The following is a 20378-nucleotide window of genomic DNA, read 5'->3' as shown; positions in this document are numbered from 1 at the left end:
CCCTCCACATGATGTAAATTACTATTGCAGAGAGTGCATTCAGAAAAACAGATAACACAGTTGCCAGGCTGACATCTTGAATATAGGTAAAGACCTGAAAAGAGTAACTGGAAACCATTCCAAATGCCGCATAATCTGTCACGTTAGCCAGGGTGTTTAGGTAGGAGGCATGTAACCCCCTCAGCACACTAAAGTAGCTGTATATCCACACTACTCCGGTGCTGAACGCGAGGAGCTTAAAAAGACGCCAGCATGCTATAAGGTACATGAAAAACCTTAGTCCACTCTGCACCAGATTTACAATGGAGTGCCAATACTGCACTGCCCGCATTCTCCACCAATAATTGTCACGGTGTTGTCCGTGACAGTGACCCAAGAGAAACTGAGAGGGGAGAGGAGAGAGAAAAAGAAACTGCGTCAGTGGCCGCGCGGCCGCCCGAGCAGAGCCGCGCTCCGGGAGGGGGAGGGGGAAACGGCGGGAAGAGATGGGTCTACAAGAAAACAACGGCACGATCTGAGAAGGAACAGTAACTTTACTAAATCTAATAAAATTGAACAATTGAGAGAGAGATAAAAATTTCCAAACCAAAAGCTATGAGCTTACGTTAAGGAGGACCTGCAGGGGAAGCACACGTGCTGAACCTCCACGGCAGCCCCGAGCAACGCGCCCAGACCGAGCGCCGCCTGCATCCGGTGCGGAGCTCCGCCCCTCTGCTGCTCCCACAGCATTAACTCCTTCACTGCTGCATGATGCTCTGATGTGGAGTACCGGCATCAAAACCACAAAACCACAACACAACTCTTTAGGAAAGACAGGCAGGGGAGAAGGGGAGGGAGTGTTGTCCTCTACATCAGTGACCACCTGGAGTTCATGGAGCTTCACCTGGAGACAGACAAAGAGCTGACACAGTTTATAAGCGTGTTCAGAAAAGGGCAACAAAACTGGTGAGGGGTCTGGAGCACAAGTCTTATGAGGAGCAGCTGAGGGAGCTGGGATTGTTTAGTCTGGAGTAGAGGAGGCTCAGAGGAGACCTTATTGCACTCTACCACTTCCTGAAGGGGGGTTGTGGTGAGGAGGGGGTGGGCCTCTTCTCCCAGATAACTACTGACAGCACGAGAGGGAATGGCCAGAAGTTGTGCTGGGGAAGATTTAGATTAGATTTGAGGAAACATTTTTTCTCTGAAAGAGTGGTCAGGCACTGGAATGGCCTGCCTAGGGAGGTGGGTGAGGCACCATCCCTAGCGCTGTTCAAGAAGCGTTTAGATGAGGTGCTAAGGGATTGGATTTAGTAGTTCAGTGGGTAGGGATAGTGATAGGCGGATGGTTGGACTAGATGATCTTGTAGGTCCTTTCCAGCCTAATATATCTATAAATCTATGAAAATAGTCCAGACAAGATATCTGTTCTTTGGATATCTCTATATAGTCTATGAATCTCATTCCAATTAAATAAATAAATAAATAAATAAAACAACCGAAGAACAGACTTAAACAATTGACATGCAGCTCATTCCTCTAAAGTCTTTCTGTACTTCTTTAGTCTTAGGGAGTTTGGCACAAATTTCATTAGCAGTTAAAATTGACTGACAGATTATTGCTGCAAAAGCTGCCTAGTACTGGGCCTGCCATTGATTCCAGCAGCAACCCCTCAGAAACAGCACTTTTCTGAGGTGATTTCCCACTGACACCATCTTATAAGCATTTAATTCATACAATATTTACTCTAATGGTAGTGGGAGCTAACTCCAGGAGTTACGCAGCTGTGAATACTAGTCATGCCTGACAAACTCAGTGGCCTCTTATGATGGAGTTACAGCGGGAGTGGATAAGGAAAGAGAACCTGACATCATCCATTGTGGCCAGAGCAGTTTCAAAAGAAGCAGTTAGAGAAGGAGCTATGGGAAAGGCCTCAGCTGCAGCATTGGATGCCGACACCACGGCATCTGGGACGATGGGCTCCGTGTCACAGCACAGCTCTATGGCTCAGGCTGCACGGGGTCTACAAGTCAGCTGTGGCAGGCCTGTTGCCAGAGTCCTTCCCAGTAGGCACAAAGAGAGCTGTCCCTCTAAGGACCTGCAAAGCTCAGCTGATTGTCTGCCGCCCATCCGCTCAGGCTCTGTGCCTGGTGTTCCCAGCACGCCTGCAGACCTTCAGAAGCAGCCCTATTCAACCTTTGAGTATTTGCAGTCCCAACAGCAGTCACTGCAGTGCCTTCCATTTTCTCTGCAACACTCCCACCTCTGTAGCGGCGCACTTCCCTGGATGAAGATGTTCATCCCAATGATCTCTCCCAAGGCTCTTGATATTTCTTAACGTTTGTTGTTTTGAACTAGTTTAGTGGACATTGTGGTGATGGATTGGTGGTGGGACTGGATGATCCTAGGGGTCTTTTCCCATCTTTAATGAGTCTACTTAGTCTACAAAGTCCCTGGGTTGCATCTCTGCCCCTGTGAGAATACAAGAAATACGATTCACAGCAGAAGCTGCGGAGCAGATAAACTGCCTGAGACAGCAATGCTGAGAACCAAGGACAACTGACAACTCCAGAAGAGAAGAAGTAAAAGCCAAGTGAGCTGCGGGATTGCCACATGATAATGACCCTGACTGGAGGAAGAGCGCGTGGCTTGGAACGACTCATGACTCTAACTGGAAAAGCGCCTGCGTGAACGGTTAAGGAGCGCTTCTGGAATGTTTGGCTGACATGTAAAGGGATGTGGGAAAGTTACAAGAGGGAACCTGGAAATGTATAAATCTACAAGTAATATTTTTTAAGAGGAAACCTGGAAATGTACAAAGACTATTACAACAATCAATGCAATAAAACAATAAATCACAACTAAGGGTTTGGATTGTTCACGCCTGAGTCCTTGCCTCAGGCACTGCATGCACCCACAGCAGGATCTCCCGCAGCCCCAAAGGGAGCGGAATCTTGGGAGTGCCTTCCTCTCCATGGGCTGCATTCTGCCACACAGCCCATTCCTCCAGCGCGTCGCGATTGCCCTGCCCACACAGGAGCTCTGTGCCCAGGGCTGCATGTCACAGCTGTCCTGCCCACAAGGCGGTTGGTCTCCATGAGCTTTAGCGGTTCCCTCAAACTCAAACAATCTGACAACTCTGTGATCTAACACTGACATAACAGGATTCCAGATGGCCAGAGACTTTTGATTTCCTGCCTGGTGCTTGGGTGAACACTCTCCTAAACCTTCTTGCTTTTGAATCCCATTGTTGGAGTAGAGTGCTGTTTCTGCATAAGAACACATTTCCTGGTCTCCGTAGCCATCTAGCACCACATAAATTAGAAATAAAGATTGTAAATTCATTAGCAATACACAGGTTTCGCTAGTAACAATTTATGTTTAGCCAGTATGAATGTGTATTTAATATTTATGAATGTATATTTAACATTCTGTGTGTGACAGTACGCATTAAAAAACTGCCCACAGTGGAGAAGGGAGGAGAAGTTGCCAGGTGCCTTAGGTTCAGAATAAAAATTTGGTCCCACTAGGAGCCCTTGGTAAATAAGGAGATGGGACCTGAGGGGGAGGAGATATTTAGTTGACACTGGGGCAGCTCGATCAGTGCCAGTCCATAGCAGTGCCGGGACTCAAATTAATGAATGACACCTTAAAAATAACAGGGATAGAGGGAATCAGGATAACACTGCGGTCAAGGAGCGTTTTCGGAATGTTTGGCTGACATGTAAAGGGATGAAACCATTTCCCCTCGTGCTGTCACTACATGCCCTTATAAGGTCCCACCCCCGCCTTCCTGTGGGTCCCCTTCATGTACTGGAAGGCCGCTCTCAGCTCTCCTTGGAGCCTTCTGTATTGCAGGCTGAAAAGCCCCAACTCTCTCAGACTGTCTCCATAGGAGAGGTGCTCCAGCCCTGCTGCCACCCAGCACTACTGCAGCTGTATGGAGGCCCGTCCTGGCACCCTCGTGGGCAAGCTGCTCCAGCTGGCCCAGCTTTGAGCCCAGGACCTGGATGAGGTCACTTCCCCAAGTTCCTTCCCACCACAATGCTTTTGTCATTCTGTAAATAAATACAGCTATCCATGTCCACTTGTTCCAAATGTGCAATTTCCACTCTGAAATGCTCACTTTTTGGCTCGGTGGTCACAAATGCATTAACTTCAGTAGCTGTGTGACAGCACAGCAAGCAGGTCACACCTTGTACCTATTCCCATGGCTTTCTCATTCAGAAGACCCGTGGAGCCTGCCTGCAGCTTCTGCGCCATTGGGCAGAATGGAGAGCTTTCTTCTGCCCGTTTCTTCTCCAAAAGCAACTGCTGATAGACACCCAGACAGCCTTCCTTAGCAGTGCAGGCCCCCAGGAGCCACTCTGCTCTCTACCATCCCCTGCCGCAAGAGAGGGTCCTCCAGTTTCATCCCATCCAGAGCCAAGCAGACCAGTGCCAGGCCTGTCCTCAGCTGCCTCTTCCGCTCCAGCAGTTCAAGGCAGCTGCACAAGCACAGAAGGTGGAACTGCCTGCCGGGTGCTGCAGCTAGGCCTGCTCCCAGGGAAGGCTCCCCGTGGCCGACAGCGGCAATGGGCAGCTGCATTCCTCGACACAACTGGAGAGCTTCCAGAGACCTGTGTTGGTGTGCCATTCTTCTGCAGCCGAGGAGTCCCAGGCACTAATGGGTGGCTGAGAGGACAGTGGCAGTGCAAAGAGTGGCACATTAAAGCACCGGAGCCTCAGTCACCTCTTGGAAGACTGTGGATTCAGGCATAGCTCTGAACTCGCAAACTCCAGAGAACTGTGGCTTTCTCGAGGCATTTAATGCAGCTTCTGTACGGATGTTTCCAGGGAGCTTCAGCACTCCCCCACTAGCTGTCACCTCACTTGCTCTCGCTCATCTCCTGCTACTGACCTGGGCCGCAACTGCCGCTCGCCGCCGCCCGCCATTCGCAGCAGCCTGGTGCTGCCCTCCCGCCCCGCTCCCCAGGCTGTGTCTACGGAGCTGCTGCTCATCATCCCCACTTCCCTTCCCTACGTTCATCGGAGCGCTGTGCCTTTCCAAAACCCAGGCAGCAGCTGGGACTCAGATGTGCCATATGCACACGGATGCAGCCACCTTCAGAGAAAAGCAATGGTTTTCTCTGAGATGAAACCACCTCATGCCTCCGTGCAGCCCTTTCTGTGAGAGGCGGCCTCGTCAAGGAAAGACACGAGCCCTGCCACAGCTGCGGTGCTGGGCAGGAAATGGGGTCTGCAACCAGCAGCCCACGAGCCCCTGGAGCCGTTCTTTGGTGCACAGCAGCTGGCTGCACGGCCAGACCTGCCCTCACAGAGGGACCACCTCGAGGTGAACTTGAACTTGGGTCCTTCTGATAGATGGGGGTTGAATTTTACCGATTGTTTAAGTGTTTTTGCAGAGCACAGTGAAATCAGGAATCAGGTAAATACGGGCCTCTCACATGAAGAGTAAGGATAATCTCAAGCTTTGAGAGAATTCAAAAGAGAACTATACAAATGTGAAAAGACCAGTGGGACATACCGACATCACTGCAGTCAAGATAATGGATATAATGGAGCTGGGCAACCAGAAGGGGAAGGATAGCCAAAGAAACTGGTGTTGACCGGTTTGAGTTAAGGAGCTGGGCCAAGGTAAGAAGGTCAACCTGAGGAAGATGTCTGACTTCATCCCAACAACCACCAGAGCAAAACCACCTCTACTAACTGTGCACGCATCAGTAGGAGGGACAGCATGTAAATGAGTTCCTGGAAAAACAATGAATATGTAAATGATTTCTCAGAAATTTGTTGAATATATATGTAATTGCTCACTAATTATCCAACACTTCTGTTCACTGATGCACATATGAGGAGGAGCGATCCCCCATGTGCCCAGCAGTGAATAAACATACCTCTTATAGCATAGCTTTGGTTATAGAGTTTGATTCCACACATCAACAGCAAGAAAAACAGGCTCTGATCTCCCTAGTCAGCAGGATAAGGAACAATCAGGAGGAAGGAGCACGGCCACAGTCAGAAGAACCAGGAGCAAACAGGGGGAAGGGGCAAAATCACAGCAAGGAGGAGAATTGCTGCAAAAGTTCAAAAGGAAACGCTGAGGAAGACTGCTTACTTCATCAAGAAACGACCACCAGATGGGGAGGAGAACGCTGAGCCTTCATTCACCTACCACCTAAGGGAGCCAAAGCGCATGTGTCAGAGGAGGAATGATATGTAAATGATTTCTCAGAAAAACAATGAAGATGTCAATAAATGTCATGAAAACTGCTGACTATATGAGCTTGGCTTATGAATACGTAGTGCTTCTGCTGCTAGTCATGAAAGTTGGGTGGAGCAATCCCCCTGGCACCTAACACTTGCGCATACGCCGAATGAACATTCCTGCTTTATATCCTAACTCTGGGCTATAGAGTTTGACTCCACAAATCACCCCCTCCTTCTACGGCGAAACACTGAGGAGCATGCGCAGGTCAAGCAGAGCCTCCCGGAAACATCTGGAACTTTCTGGAAGCGTGAGCTACTGCGCACACGGAGGTTCTGCACGCACAACCCCTGAGGGCTGGGCTGTGACCGCCTACCCGCCTTAAAGGGACTGAGCTGTGCAACCTGCGGGTGTTGTGGGAGCGGTTCAACGCTGGGTCTGGAGCGATTGTGAGAGGAGCGTCCCGTCGCGTCTGCTGTTCCCTTTCCGTCTCTCTGCTGCCGGTCTCGCTCGCGTTCTGTTGCAGCCGTAGCCCGCACTTGTCCCACAGCGGTTGGCTCATTAGTCCTGCTCGTAGCAGAGCGCCGTCCGTTGCTGCGAGAGACATCCTGCATCCGCCTGAGGCGGCTGCCCGGTCGCGCCACAGAGCCGGAGAGACGGTGGCATTTTCGGAGTCATCGACCCTGCTGAGCGAGGAGCGCCCCGCCGTGGGGGTCCTCAGGCGCTTGCCCCCGCCGCCCTGCGGGTGGGACGGGATGCTACATCACCACAGAGAGGGTTCCCGGAGCCGAGGCCGAGGGTGAGAGGAGCGCGGTGGGTGGAAAGCAAGGGTGCTGGATCTGATGGCATCTGTTCCCCGGGGCCTGGTCCCAGCCACTGCCCCTGCAGGGCAGCTTCATGGAGCCACCGGAAGTGCCACATGGTTCCAGAGGTGGCAGAGGCACGACGAGCCTTGGAGACCTGCAGCTTTGCCTTGTGACACTACATCTCCCCCCTTTTCATGAATTAATGAGACCCCTTTACCAGCACCCCATGTTAACCCGGTTTCCCCACCTCTATTGTAGAAGTAACATAATGAGTGCCCTAGAGAGTGCCTCACAGCATTTTGAAGTTCATCTCCACAGTGGGCTGCGTGACCTGCAGGTGGAACAGGATGCCGAAGTCCAGGAGCTTCAGCATTTCCTTGGTGTCTGGGTCCACTTCAATGATCTCCTGATCAAGAGCAGAGACCTTGGGCACATATTTGTCCTGGTGCTCCCTTTCCTCCTCCTGCAGTTTGATGGAGGTACCTTGGACCGGGCCCCGCTGGATGCACTTCATCAGATGGACGACATACCCGGCTATCTTGTTGCGCAGCTTCTTGCTGGGGATGATGTCAATCTCCTCGCACACACGCTTGTTGGTGTGGAAGTTGTTGCCCAGACAGGTGTAGTACTTCTCAATGATCACCCGCGACGCTTTCTTCACCATCTTCGTTCTCACACGTCCCATGGCTGCAGCAGTCGTGGAGAGAGGAAGCGCAAAGGCTAAAAAAGGTGCATTACAATAATAAAAAAAATACCCGTCAAATTTTTTTATAACTTTTTTTTCTTCTTCTTTTCTAACAGTATTCTTGACAACAATAAACATTTTTGTGTAACAAGGAAATATCTTTAACAGTATTTTAGCTAGTATTATTTTTATCTAACAGACATATAACCAGAACGAACTTAACAGACATATAAAACTAACTTTATAAACCTATGACATCTTATGAACTAAGTTTGAGGCCCAAAGGGATCAGTAGAGGGACACAGTGACCGTTTCCATGGCAAACATTTACAAGGACAAAAAATGAATGTCAGAATAATAGCCAAAATAATAGTTAGCAAGGCAAAGACAGCAACATGAATTAAGATTAATATCAAGGTGTGATCCATTGTTGATTACACCGCAAGATAAAGTCCACACTGCAGCTCTGGTCAACTGGGATTGGGATTAGCATGTGTAGCAGGAAAAGGGCTTTCCAGCTCCCCCCTTATCCTGATATGCATGCGTCATTAGGGCCCAGAACATTCTATTAAGCCAACACATTTTATAAGGCAGTTTGGGGTTCAAGGGGAATGACAAAAGAACAAGATGGCTGGGGTTCAGGGGAAACAACAAGACTGAGGGAGACAACAGTATCAGGGGAGACAGCGGGAACAGCAAGAGGACAGAATGGACATAATTGACATTTGCACGGCCAAAAAAAAATACCACAATGGCAATTAAGGCAGCAATCAACAAAAGAAGAATTTGAATCAACATCAAAATACAATTTCAGTACATGATTACAGCAAGTTACAGAGCTGGAAGGAATGGTGGTCCAATTTGCCTGGGTCAAGGGTCCATGTGCGCAGCGAGAAAATGGATACCCACACCCCCAGTCCAAAGCACATGCATTGTTTAGGCCTAAAATCACTTATCCTAAATATATACCAAAACATCTTTATCTATATAAAGTTCAAATGATTGATATAGTGGCAGACTTTGATTGGTGAACAGTACATATGTGTTTTACACCATCAGGTAAAGTAACAGACGTGAATTGCAAGTTAAATACAACATGTTAGATTAACTTAACTAAGCAAGGAATAATACAGTGCAAAAACATCAAAGCTGCAAATGCACCCAACAGATAAAATAAAAGCTGTTTTACCCATAGTGCTTCAGGTAACCAAGACCATAAATCATTATTCCAGCCTTTCCATGTTTGAACTGGGACATGGGCTAGTTTCCTAATGTATGTGGTTACTGAAGAACTACTTCAGCTATTTCCAAACAACAATTAGAAACATTTACTTTTCCACATACTCCACCCTCTTCTGCTGGAAGATAGTCCAAACCACGCGATGTTGAAGGATTGCAGTGCACATCTGTTCAGTTTGTTGAGTTAAAAGGTGTATAGCATTGGCAGTTTTATTGATAATAATTTCTCAAACTGCTTGTAGTTGAATTATATGGTTCAAATTATAAATTGGTTCTCTTGCCCCTGAGATGGAAGCAGGGGGGGGAGGGCAAGGATTCTAAGCCATGGGGGGTGCACATGGGTGGGGCGGGGGGGGGTGTGTGGGAGGGAGGGAGGGCAGTGCCAAGCTGAGCTGGTGCTCGTACAGCACCTGGTGTGACAGGGCTGAGATTTCAGCTGGACCTGTTAGACTGCAGCACAGCACTGGCCATTGCTGTGAAGGACACAGGAAGAGGCCCTGAGCCCAGGTGGCCAGGTGGGTGATTTAAGTTCTTCTGTTGTTCGTGCTGTGAGTGGGGCACGACATGATGTTGCGGTGACCCCAGGAGGATGAACCACGGTTGCATTGGAACGATCTTCTTAAGATGCCGATGCAAGGACTCATAGATTTATAGATATATTAGGCTGGAAAGGACCTACAAGATCATCTAGTCCAACCATCCTCCTATCACTATCCCTACCCAACTACTAAATCCAATCCCTTAGCACCTCATCTAAACGCTTCTTGAACAGCGCTAGGGATGGTGCCTCACCCACCTCCCTAGGCAGGCCATTCCAGTGCTTGGCCACTCTTCCAGAAAAAAAATGTTTCCTCAGGTCTAATCTAAATCTTCCCCGGCACAACTTGTGGCCATTCCCTCTCATCCTGTCATTATTTATCAGGGAGAAGAGGCCCACCCCCTCCTCACCACAACCCCCCTTCAGGAAGTGGTAGAGTGCAATAAGGTCTCCTCTGAGCCTCCTCTTCTCCAGACTAAACAATCCCAGCTCCCTCAGCCGCTCCTCGTAAGACTTGTGCTCCAGACCCCTCCCCAGTTTTGTTGCCCTTCTCTGAACACGCTCCAGGGCCTCAATGTCCTTCTTGTAGTGAGGGGCCCAAAACTGAACACAGTACTCGAGGTGCGGCCGCACCAGAGCTGAGTACAGGGGGATGATCACCTCCCTGCTCCTGCTGGCTACACTATTTCTAATACAGGCCAGGATGCTGTTGGCCTTCTTGGCCACCTGGGCACACTGCCGGCTCATGTTGAGCCGAGCATCAACCAACACCCCCAGGTCCTTTTCCTCTCTACATTCTTCAAGCCATTCTGCCCCAAGCCTATAGCATTGCATGGGGTTATTGTGGCCAAAGTGCAGGACCCGGCACTTGGTCTTATTGAACCTCATCCCATTGAGCTCAGCCCAGCTGTTCAGCCTATCCAAATCCCTCTGAAGGGCCTCCCTACCCTCAGGCAGTTTGACACATCCTCCCAACTTGGTGTCATCTGCAAACTTACTGAGGGTACACTCAATTCCCTCATCTAGGTCATCAATAAAGATATTAAACAAGATGGGCCCCAAAACTGACCCTTGGGGGACACCACTCGTAACAGGACGCCAGCTGGACTTAACTCCATTAACCACTACCCTCTGGGCACGGCCCTCCAGCCAGTTCTCCACCCAGAGAAGAGTGAACCTGTCCACACCACGGGCTGCCAGTTTCCTTAGGAGAATACTGTGGGAGACCGTGTCAAAGGCCTTGCTGAAGTCCAGGTAGACTACATCAACAGCCTTTCCCTCATCTACCTGTCTGGTCACCCAGTCATAGAAGGAGATGAGGTTGGACAAGCACGACCTGCCCCTGGTGAACCCGTGCTGGCTGGGTCTGATCCCCTGATTGCCATGGATGTGCCGTGTGATTTCCCTCAAGATCATTTGTTCCATAACTTTCCCTGATACCGAGGTCAGGCTGACAGGCCTGTAGTTCCCCGGGTCTTCCTTACGGACTTTCTTGTAGATGGGAGTCACATCGGCAAGCCTCCAATCTTGTGGGACCTCTCCAGATAACCGGGAATTCGGATAGATGTCAGAAAGTGGCTCGGCAATCACCTCTGCCAGCTCCCTCAGCACCCTTGGGTGGATCCCATCTGGCCCCATGGACTTGTGGCAGTTCAGATGGAGGAGTAGATCTCTGACCATCTCTGCTTGGATCTCAAGGGGTGCATTATGTGCCCCGTCCCGGACTTCCAGGTCAGGGCAAGTATCCTGTGGACAGCTGTTCTGTCTATTAAAGACAGATGTGAAGAAGGCATTGAGAACCTCAGCCTTTTCCTTATCATCTGTGGTTACATTCCCTGCCTCGTTGAGTAAAGGAGGGAAATTTTCCTTAGTTTTTCTCTCGCTGTTAATATATTTGTAAAAGGATTTCCTGTTCTCCTTTACAGCAATAGCCAGACTAAGTTCAAGCTGGGCTTTTGCAGTTCTAATTTTCTGCCTGCAGATCTTGTCCAGTTCTCTGTAGTCACCCCAAGTAGCCTGACCCATCTTCCAGAGGACATAGACTCTCTTTTTCTCTCGGAGTCTCAACAACAGTTCCCGGTTCATCCACACTGGTCTTTTGCTCCTCCGGCTTGACTTACGGGACTCCGGGACTGCCTGCTCCTGTGCCTTTAAGATTTCCATCTAGAGGAGCATCCAGGCTTCCTGGACCCCTTTACCCCTCAGGAGCGAGTCCAAAGGGACCCTTGCAACAAGTGTCCTGAACAGGTCAAAGTCTGCCCTCCGGAAGTCCAAGGTAATAGTTTTGCTAGTCACCCTCTTGACGGCACCCAGAATAGCAAACTCCACCATTTCACGGTCACTCTGGCCAAGACAATCTCCAACCTTCACATCCCCTACTAGTCCTTCTCTGTTAGTGAAAAGTAGGTCAAGCAAGGCATCTCCCCTGGTAGGCTCTTGCACCAGCTGTGTCAGGAAGCAATCATCCACACATTCTAGAAATCTCAAGGACTGCTTCCACTGCGCAGTATTGTATTTCCAGCATATATCAGGGAAGTTGAAGTCCCCCATGAGAACGAGTGCTGGCCATCGTGCAACATCTACGAGTTGTTTATAGAACACCTCGTCTATTTCTTCATCCTGACTAGGTGGTCTATAACAGATCCCCACCACGATGTCACTCCTAAAGACTATCCCCCTGATCCTTATCCATAGACACTCTACTTTGTCATTTCCAACCACTAGCTCTTCAACATCAAAACACTCTTTGATATAGAGAGCTATGCCACCACCCCTTTTTCCCTGTCTATCCCTTCTGAAGAGCTTGTAGCCATCAATCCCAGTATTCCAGTCATGGGAGAGGTCCCACCATGTTTCTGTAATAGCCGCAAGGTCATAGTTAGCCTGCCTCACAATGGCTTCAAGCTCTTCTTGTTTATTGCCCATGCTGCGTGCATTGGTATAGATGCACTTCAGCTGAGATATCTGCCTCACCCCTTTCTCCAGCACAGCCTCCTTAGGCTCTTTACTGGTGAGCCCTGTTTTATCCCCTTCCCCCATCTCAGGTAGTTTAAAGCTCTCTCAATGAGTCCAGCTAGCTCCTGTGCTAGGATTCGTTTCCCCCTTTGGGATAGGTGCGTCCCATCAACAGATAACAGGCCAGGAGCCGAGTAAACTGTCCCATGGTCAAAAAACCCAAAGTGTCTGTCTGTACACCAACCTCTCAGCCATTTATTCATCACCTGGTCTGAGAAGGAATGTATTGTTTGGGGTCTGGCTTGTGCTTATCGAACCATAATTGATATTCTGGAGAGAAATGGTTTCCAAACCAAGGTCCAAAGCAAAAATGAAAACCTCGAAGTTAGACCTGACCAATCACAGGAAGCACCGGTATCAGTGTCGGTTGCCCCTGTGGAAGGCCAGAAATGGACACGGCCGTCCTCGCGCCTAGAACGGAAAGAAGAAGAAGCAGAGAAAAAAAAGGAAGATCCAGGCGAGGGGCCCTCCTCAGCACCAGCACCACCACCACCACCTAGAAAGGCCACTAAGAAAAGTGAGAGACATGGAGAAGACAGCGATGATGATGGAGTCACTGTTACCACTACTCGTCGGCCCCTAAAGATGACTGAAATACAAGGTTCAAGAAAGGAGTTTGTACAGCGCTCGGGTGAATCTATTGTCACCTGGTTGCTGCGGTGTTGGGACAGCGGTGCCAGCAGCGTGTCCCTAGATGGCAGCGAAGCCCGCCAACTGGCAAGCATTGCCCGAGACCCAGCTATCGACAGAGGAATTGGCAGATGTCTGAATGGAGTCGCTACCCTCTGGGAACGAGTACTAGTGGCTGTAAAGGATAGATACCCTTACAAAGATGATCTGGAGCCTAAGGTGGAAAGATGGAACACCGTGGAGAAAGGCATCCAATTTTTGAGAGAAACAGCCGTAGTAGAGATGCTGTATGATCCCAATTTCATCCCTAACAATCCACACCAGGACCGTGATCCTGATAGAGTAAGGTGCACACCTGATGTATATCGCAAGCTCTCAAAAACAGCACCAGAGCGGTACGCAAGTACACTGGTAGCAATGTTCCATAGATTCGAGGGTCAGGACAGAAGACTCCCAGTTTATGAATTGACTATTACACTCCAAAACTTTGAACAACAGTTTCCACCATCACGTGCTTCCATTGCAGCTATAGTAGCAGAAGAAGTAGGTGAGATAAAGAAAACTATACTGGAGGAACTGTCATTACTGATGAATAGGGATGAACCTGTGTCAGTATTGGAAACACCTGATGAAGACGAGCATGACGCAAAGAATCTGATGAAGCAATTGATCAAACTGTTGAAAGTCTCGGCCACCAAAGGCAACCGCCTCTCTGCACGAGCAAATGACGGCAGTAACATCATGTCACGTGTGGCCATGTGGAGCTTCTTACGAGAAAACGGAGAGGACATGAGGAAGTGGCATAAAAAACCCACTCCTGCACTGCGAGCACGGGTGAGAGAACTACAGCAGAGATCAGCCACCAATGAAATTGCTCCCGTCACTGCAGGTAACCAATAGAGGGGCCCTGCCCTCAGCCAGGGGAGGGAAAGGGATAATAGGGTGTATAGGACGGTGTGGATTAGATGGCCTGGCACATTAGAGTCACAAAGATATAAGGCACTGGTGGACACTGGTGCACAGTGCACTCTGATGCCCTCGAGTTATAAAGGGACAGAATTGATTCATATTTCTGGAGTGACTGGGGGTTCTCAGGAACTATCTGTGTTGGAGGCAGAAATAAGCCTCACCGGTAAAACCTGGCAGAAGCATCCCATAGTGACTGGACAGGGGGCTCCATGCATACTCGGTATTGACTATCTCAGAAGGGGACATTTCAAGGATCCCAAGGGGTACCGATGGGCTTTTGGAATAGCTGCTGTAGATGCAGACAACATTCAGCAGCTGTCTGTTTTACCTGGCCTGTCAGAAAATCCGTCTGTTGTGGGGGTACTGAAAGTGAAAGAGCAGCAGGTACCTATCGCTACAAAAACGGTGCACAGACGGCAGTACCGCACCAACAGGGATTCCTTGCTCCCCATTCATAACTTGATCCGTCAGCTAGAGAGCCAGGGAGTGATCAGCAAGACTCACTCACCGTTTAACAGCCCCATATGGCCGGTGCGTAAAGCCAGTGGAGAATGGAGGCTGACGGTAGATTACCGTGGCCTGAATGAAGTCATACCCCCACTGAGTGCTGCTGTGCCAGATATGTTGGAGCTGCAGTATGAACTGGAGTCAAAAGCAGCCAAGTGGTATGCCACTATTGACATTGCCAACGCATTCTTTTTTATTCCTTTGGCCACAGAGTGCAGACCACAGTTTGCTTTCACCTGGAGGGGCGTTCAGTACACCTGGAACCGTTTGCCCCAGGGGTGGAAACACAGCCCAACCATCTGCCATGGGCTGATTCAAACCCCACTGGAACAGGGTGGGGCACCTGAGCACCTCCAGTACATTGATGACATTGTTGTGTGGGGTGATACAGCAGAGGAAGTTTTTAAAAAAGGGGAGCGAATAATCCAAATTCTTTTGGGTGCTGGTTTTGCTATTAAACGGAACAAAGTGAAGGGACCTGCCCAAGAAATTCAGTTCCTGGGAGTAAAATGGCAAGATGGACGTCGTCACATTCCAGGAGATGTGATTGACAAAATCACCAGTATGTCACCACCCACTAGCAAGAAAGAGACACAGTCTTTTCTGGGTGTAGTAGGTTTTTGGAGGATGCACATCCCAAACTACAGCCTCATAGTAAGCCCCCTCTATCAAGTGACTCGAAAAAAGAATAATTTTGCATGGGGTCCTGAACAGCAGCAGGCCTTTGAGCAAATCAAGCAGGAGATAGCCCGTGCTGTGGCCCTGGGGCCAGTACGGTTGGGACAGGATGTGAAAAACATCCTCTACACTGCTGCTGGAGAGAAAGGTCCCACTTGGAGTCTGTGGCAAAGAGCCTCTGGGGAGACCCGAGGCCGACCCCTTGGATTTTGGAGCAGAGCGTACAGGGGTTCTGAGGAGTGCTACACTCCAACTGAGAAGGAGATTTTGGCAGCATATGAGGGGGTTCGGGCTGCCTCTGAAGTAATTGGTACTGAGACACAGCTCCTCCTGGCACTTCGACTGCCAGTGCTGAATTGGATGTTCAAAGGAAAGGTTCCCCCCACCCATCATGCTACCGATGCCACCTGGAGTAAGTGGATTGCACTGATTACACAGCGAGCTCGGATGGGGAACCTCAACCGTCCAGGAATCCTGGAGGTGATCATGGACTGGCCTGAAGGCAAGAAATTTGGAACATCCCCATCAGAGGAGATACCACGTGCTAAAGAGGCCCCACCATATAACGAACTACTAGAGAATGAAAAGACGTATGCCCTCTTCACTGATGGATCGTGTCGTATTGTTGGGAAGCACCGCAGATGGAAGGCTGCTGTGTGGAGCCCCACACGACGAGTTGCAGAGGCCACCGAAGGAGAAGGAGAGTCAAGCCAATTTGCGGAGGTAAAGGCCGTCCAGCTGGCCTTAGATGTGACTGAACGGGAGAGGTGGCCCATGCTATATCTTTATACTGACTCTTGGATGGTGGCAAATGCTTTATGGGGGTGGTTGCAGCAGTGGGAACAGGACAACTGGCAACGGAAGGGTAAACCTATTTGGGCTGCTGAACTGTGGAAAGACATTGCTGCCCAAACAAAAAGGTTGGGTGTAAAGGTGCGCCATGTAGATGCTCATGTGCCCAAGAATCGAGCTACTGAAGAGCAGAGAAATAACCATCAGGTAGATCGAGCTGCCAGAATTGAGGTGTCTCAGATCGATTTGGACTGGCAGAACAAAGGAGAGCTATTTTTAGCTTGGTGGGCCCATGAGACCTCAGGCCATCAAGGAAGGGATGCGACCTATAAGTGGGCTAGAGACCAGGGGGTGGACTTAACTATGGATGCCGTTGCACAGGTTATCCATGACTGTGACACATGTGCCATAATTAAACAGGCCAAGAGGATGAAACCCCTCTGGCAGGAAGGGCGATCGGAAAAGTATAAATATGGGGAGGCGTGGCAGGTTGATTCTATCACCTTGCCACGAACTCGCGATGGTAAGCGTTACGTGCTCACCATGGTGGAGGCGACCACTGGGTGGCTTGAGACATACGCAGTACCCCATGCAACCACCCGAAACACCATCTTAGGGCTCGAGAGACAAGTCCTATGGCGACATGGCACTCCAGAGAGAATTGAGTCCGATAATGGGACTCTTCAAAAATTCTCTTGTGGATATCTGGAGCAAAGAACACGGCATTGATTGGATCTACCATATTCCCTGCCATGCACCAGCTGCTGGTAAGATCGAGCGCTACAACGGGTTGTTAAAAACCACGTTGAGAGCAATGGGTGGTGGGACATTCAAGCACTGGGAGAAGCATCTGGCAGAAGCCACCTGGCTGGTCAACACTAGGGGATCAGTCAACCGAGAGGGTCCTACACAGTCCAGCTCCCTACAGATCATAGAGGGAGATAAGGTCCCTGTGGTACATGTGAGGAGCATGTTGGGAAAAGCGGTGTGGGTCCTTCCAGCCTCTGGAAAGGGCAAACCCCTCCGTGGAACCGTTTTTGCGCAGGGACCTGGGTGCACCTGGTGGGTGATGGATAAAAATGGGGACGTCCAGTGTGTCCCACAAGGGAATTTGATGCTGGGGGAATGCAGTCTGTAATTACATGTGTATATATGTATATATATATATGTTTCTATGTAACTTATGTTATTACTGTTTGGTTATGTATAGATGTGTGTTAAGCATGATGTGATGATGTGGAATAAGGGGTGGAATGTTGTGGTTTTGTGGTTTTGATGCCGGTATTCCACATCAGAGCATCATGCAGCAGTTAAGGTTTTAATGCTGGGGGAGCAGCAGAGGGGCGGAGCTCCGCACCGGATGCCAGGCGGTGTTCGGTCTGGGTGCGTTGCTCTGGGCTGCCGTGGAGGTTCAGCACATGTGCTTCCCCTGCAGGTCCTCCTTAATGTAAGCTCATAGCTTTTGGTTTGGAAATTTTTATCTCTCTCTCAATTGTTCAATTTTATTAGATTTGTAAAGTTACCGTTCCTTCTCAGATCGTGCCGTTGTTTTCTTGTAGACCCATCTCTTCCCGCTGTTTCCCCCTCCCCCTCCCGGAGCGCGGCTCTGCTCGGGCGGCCGCGCGGCCACTGACGCAGTTTCTTTTTCTCTCTCCTCTCCCCTCTCAGTTTCTCTTGGGTCACTGTCACGGACAACACCGTGACATGGGTAGTAGTCGGTGGGGCGTATCAAATCCGGGAGTCTTCTAGTAATGTCCCTGATCCGAGCCCCAGGGAGACAGCACACTTCCCTGCGGTTTGGGTCTGGTCTGCAAATGGGGCCCTCAGTTCCCTTTAGAAGGGAGTCACTCACTACGATCACCTTCCTTTCTTTCTTAGTAGCAGCAGTCTCAATGCACGGAGGTGACTGCCTTGCCATTGTTCACCTCCTGCGGGAATCTTCCTTCACTTCACCCCTTATCAGCTCTTCAACTTCCAATGCTGCAAATCTATTGCTTAGGGGTATCTGGGGACACTGGGGAGGCAGAGGGGGAGATTGCCCACGGTACCGAGCAGGGTACCGAGCAGGGACTCTCTGCCAGCCCTCCCTATCCCTCAGATATCCCCCTTCTGCCCTACGGGGACAGGTCAGGGAGTTCACCACCAACTGTGGGGTATCTCCCTGGTGCCTTTATCTCTGGCGCCTTTCTCTCTGGCACTCTAGGGAGTTACTCCACCAGTCAATCTCCCGCTCACAGACCCTGATGGCCCTCAGTCTCTCAACCTCCTCTTTCAATTCAACCACCATGTTAAGCAGATCTTCCACCTGCTCACACCTTGCACAGGAGAACTGCTTAGCACCCTCATCTAGTAGTAGCAGGCTCTGGCACTCCTTGCAACCAGAGACCTGTGTAGCCACACTTCTAGGCAGACCTTCTGTCTGGGTCGCCACAGCCTTCTTAAGGCAAGCCCTCTGTCTAATAGAGACCATGGCACAAAAAAAATAAAAAGAAAGAAATGAAAAATTGAAAGTAAATAAATAAATAATAGTTTATAATAATATATATATATAGATATGAATTGTAATGTGATACTTCGCTGCCCTCCCTGAGCCCTTCAGGGATATACCCCTTCAGCCCTATTCAGCTGAGGGGTGAGGGCGAAGGCGCTGAAACCCTGGCAACGCCTACGCCTCGTTAACACCTATGCCTCATTAACGCTTCGTTAACCTCTCGCGAGAACAGCCGTTGGGACTGCCTGCTCTCACTCGGTTCCCGAGAGACTGGAATCCCCCGAAAACCCGCCCTGTACCTCAATCAGCCACTGCGGCTCCGGCTGTGCCGACTCCAAAGCCGTTGATCACGAGGACTGAGTGGTACTTCCGGGTTCTGACTGTTTTAAATCCCCCGCCATTGCCCTGGCAACGCCTACGCCACGTCAGCCTCTCGCGAGAGAGAGCTGCCGGGGTCTGCCGGGACTGGCTGCTCTCACTCAGTTCCCGAGAGACTGGAACCTCCCGAAAACCCACCCTGTACCTCAATCTCAGAGAGACATCAATATGATTATGCAGCTGAGCCAACTTTATTGCGCAGGTTACATACTTTTATACCCCTTGAACATATGCTATTTTTAGAATAACTGTTAAGCAGTGGTTCTTGCTCTGTCCTTGCGAGATAAGTAGTGTCCAATTAGTTCTTCTTTTTCCACACATACCAGGGCCATCTGGTTCCACCGCAAACTTACTCCCTCATCGTTGCCCGGTCAACGGTGCACCACTTCTCAAAATTCAGTGATCTGAACATGCTGTTTTGTTTGCACTGCTACAAAGATAAGCACATACAACCTCCTTCCCTAAGCCAGTTCTCCACAAATCCTCCTTTTTCTTTTTGTGCTAACAAAACAGCAGAAGGTAGTTTGGACAGTAAGCGTTTTACAATGCCAAGTATAAATTTAATGCAAAATCGTAACACAAATTGCATTAGTAACATAACTACACCTTGTACACAGCATCCCAACCACCTGATTTACAGCTTCCTTCATTTTGTGTAAAACTTTGTAACAGCATTGAAAGGTTCACTTAGGTTATCACAACTTAGTCAAGGTTTCAATCGTTAACATGCTGAATGTAAGAAAAGATACAAGGCAATCATATCATAATGACAAGAAATACTATTAAACTTATAACAAAAGAACAAACATATATTCTACCTACAGCTTAAGTTCCTGCAACCTGAAAAAGAGTCCCTGAGGGTATCATTCTATGTGACTCAGTAACTGATTAGGAAGAATCTTTTAATTTTTATATACTTTGATATAGTGGTTTTCTAATGTTCCCTAAGATTCATATAACACATGCCCTTAAAATATTCACCATCGTACCTTTGGTTAATAATGGAAGATCAGTGGTGGCACAACTTTGTTAAGTTGCCTGTCAGACAGAATCAATATCAGTGGATAAACCTGCTAGAGCATCACTGGTGGTATAATTTTCCTTTGCTAGCTAACATCCTAACTTGGTGACTGTGACTAAAACTAGAGTGGTGCTGTTTCAGGGTGTGCTGGATCTGAGAAACAGGACATCTCAAGAACAGAAGCAAGCAAACTGCACATTCAGAGTAGCACAAAGGGTTAAAGTTTAAGTCAACATACACTCAGACATCCATTTTAGATAAGAGTAAGCATGAGGCAGAAATTCCCTAAACAAATGCATTATTAGCTATTAACCCTTGAGAAATGACAAATCACCAGAAAGAATAGAGAAAAGGAACGTACCAGTGGTGGATGTGAAAGGCAGTGCTAGCAAGGCGTCCCCTGCTTCAAGGTGCACTTTTCCTCTCTCACCCATCACAGATTTCC

General features: G+C 49.2%; 1 protein-coding gene across 1 annotated transcript; it reads right to left on the bottom strand.

The window, feature by feature from the left end:
- Nucleotides 1–7279: 7279 nt before the first annotated feature.
- Nucleotides 7280–7675, bottom strand: LOC136060024 (small ribosomal subunit protein eS17-like). The gene has a single exon (XM_065754265.1). The coding sequence runs from the start codon at nucleotides 7673–7675 to the stop codon at nucleotides 7280–7282; it is 396 nt and encodes a 131-aa protein (XP_065610337.1).
- Between the last annotated feature and the right edge of the window lie 12703 nt (nucleotides 7676–20378).

This window comes from Cyrtonyx montezumae, unplaced genomic scaffold (assembly GCF_038088225.1).
Source record: "Cyrtonyx montezumae isolate F1298 unplaced genomic scaffold, pur_monq_1.0 scaffold_9, whole genome shotgun sequence".
Taxonomy (NCBI): Eukaryota; Metazoa; Chordata; class Aves; order Galliformes; family Odontophoridae; genus Cyrtonyx; species Cyrtonyx montezumae.
The sequence above is the reverse complement of the archived record's forward strand: the minus strand, read 5'-3'. Positions and strand labels throughout refer to the sequence as shown.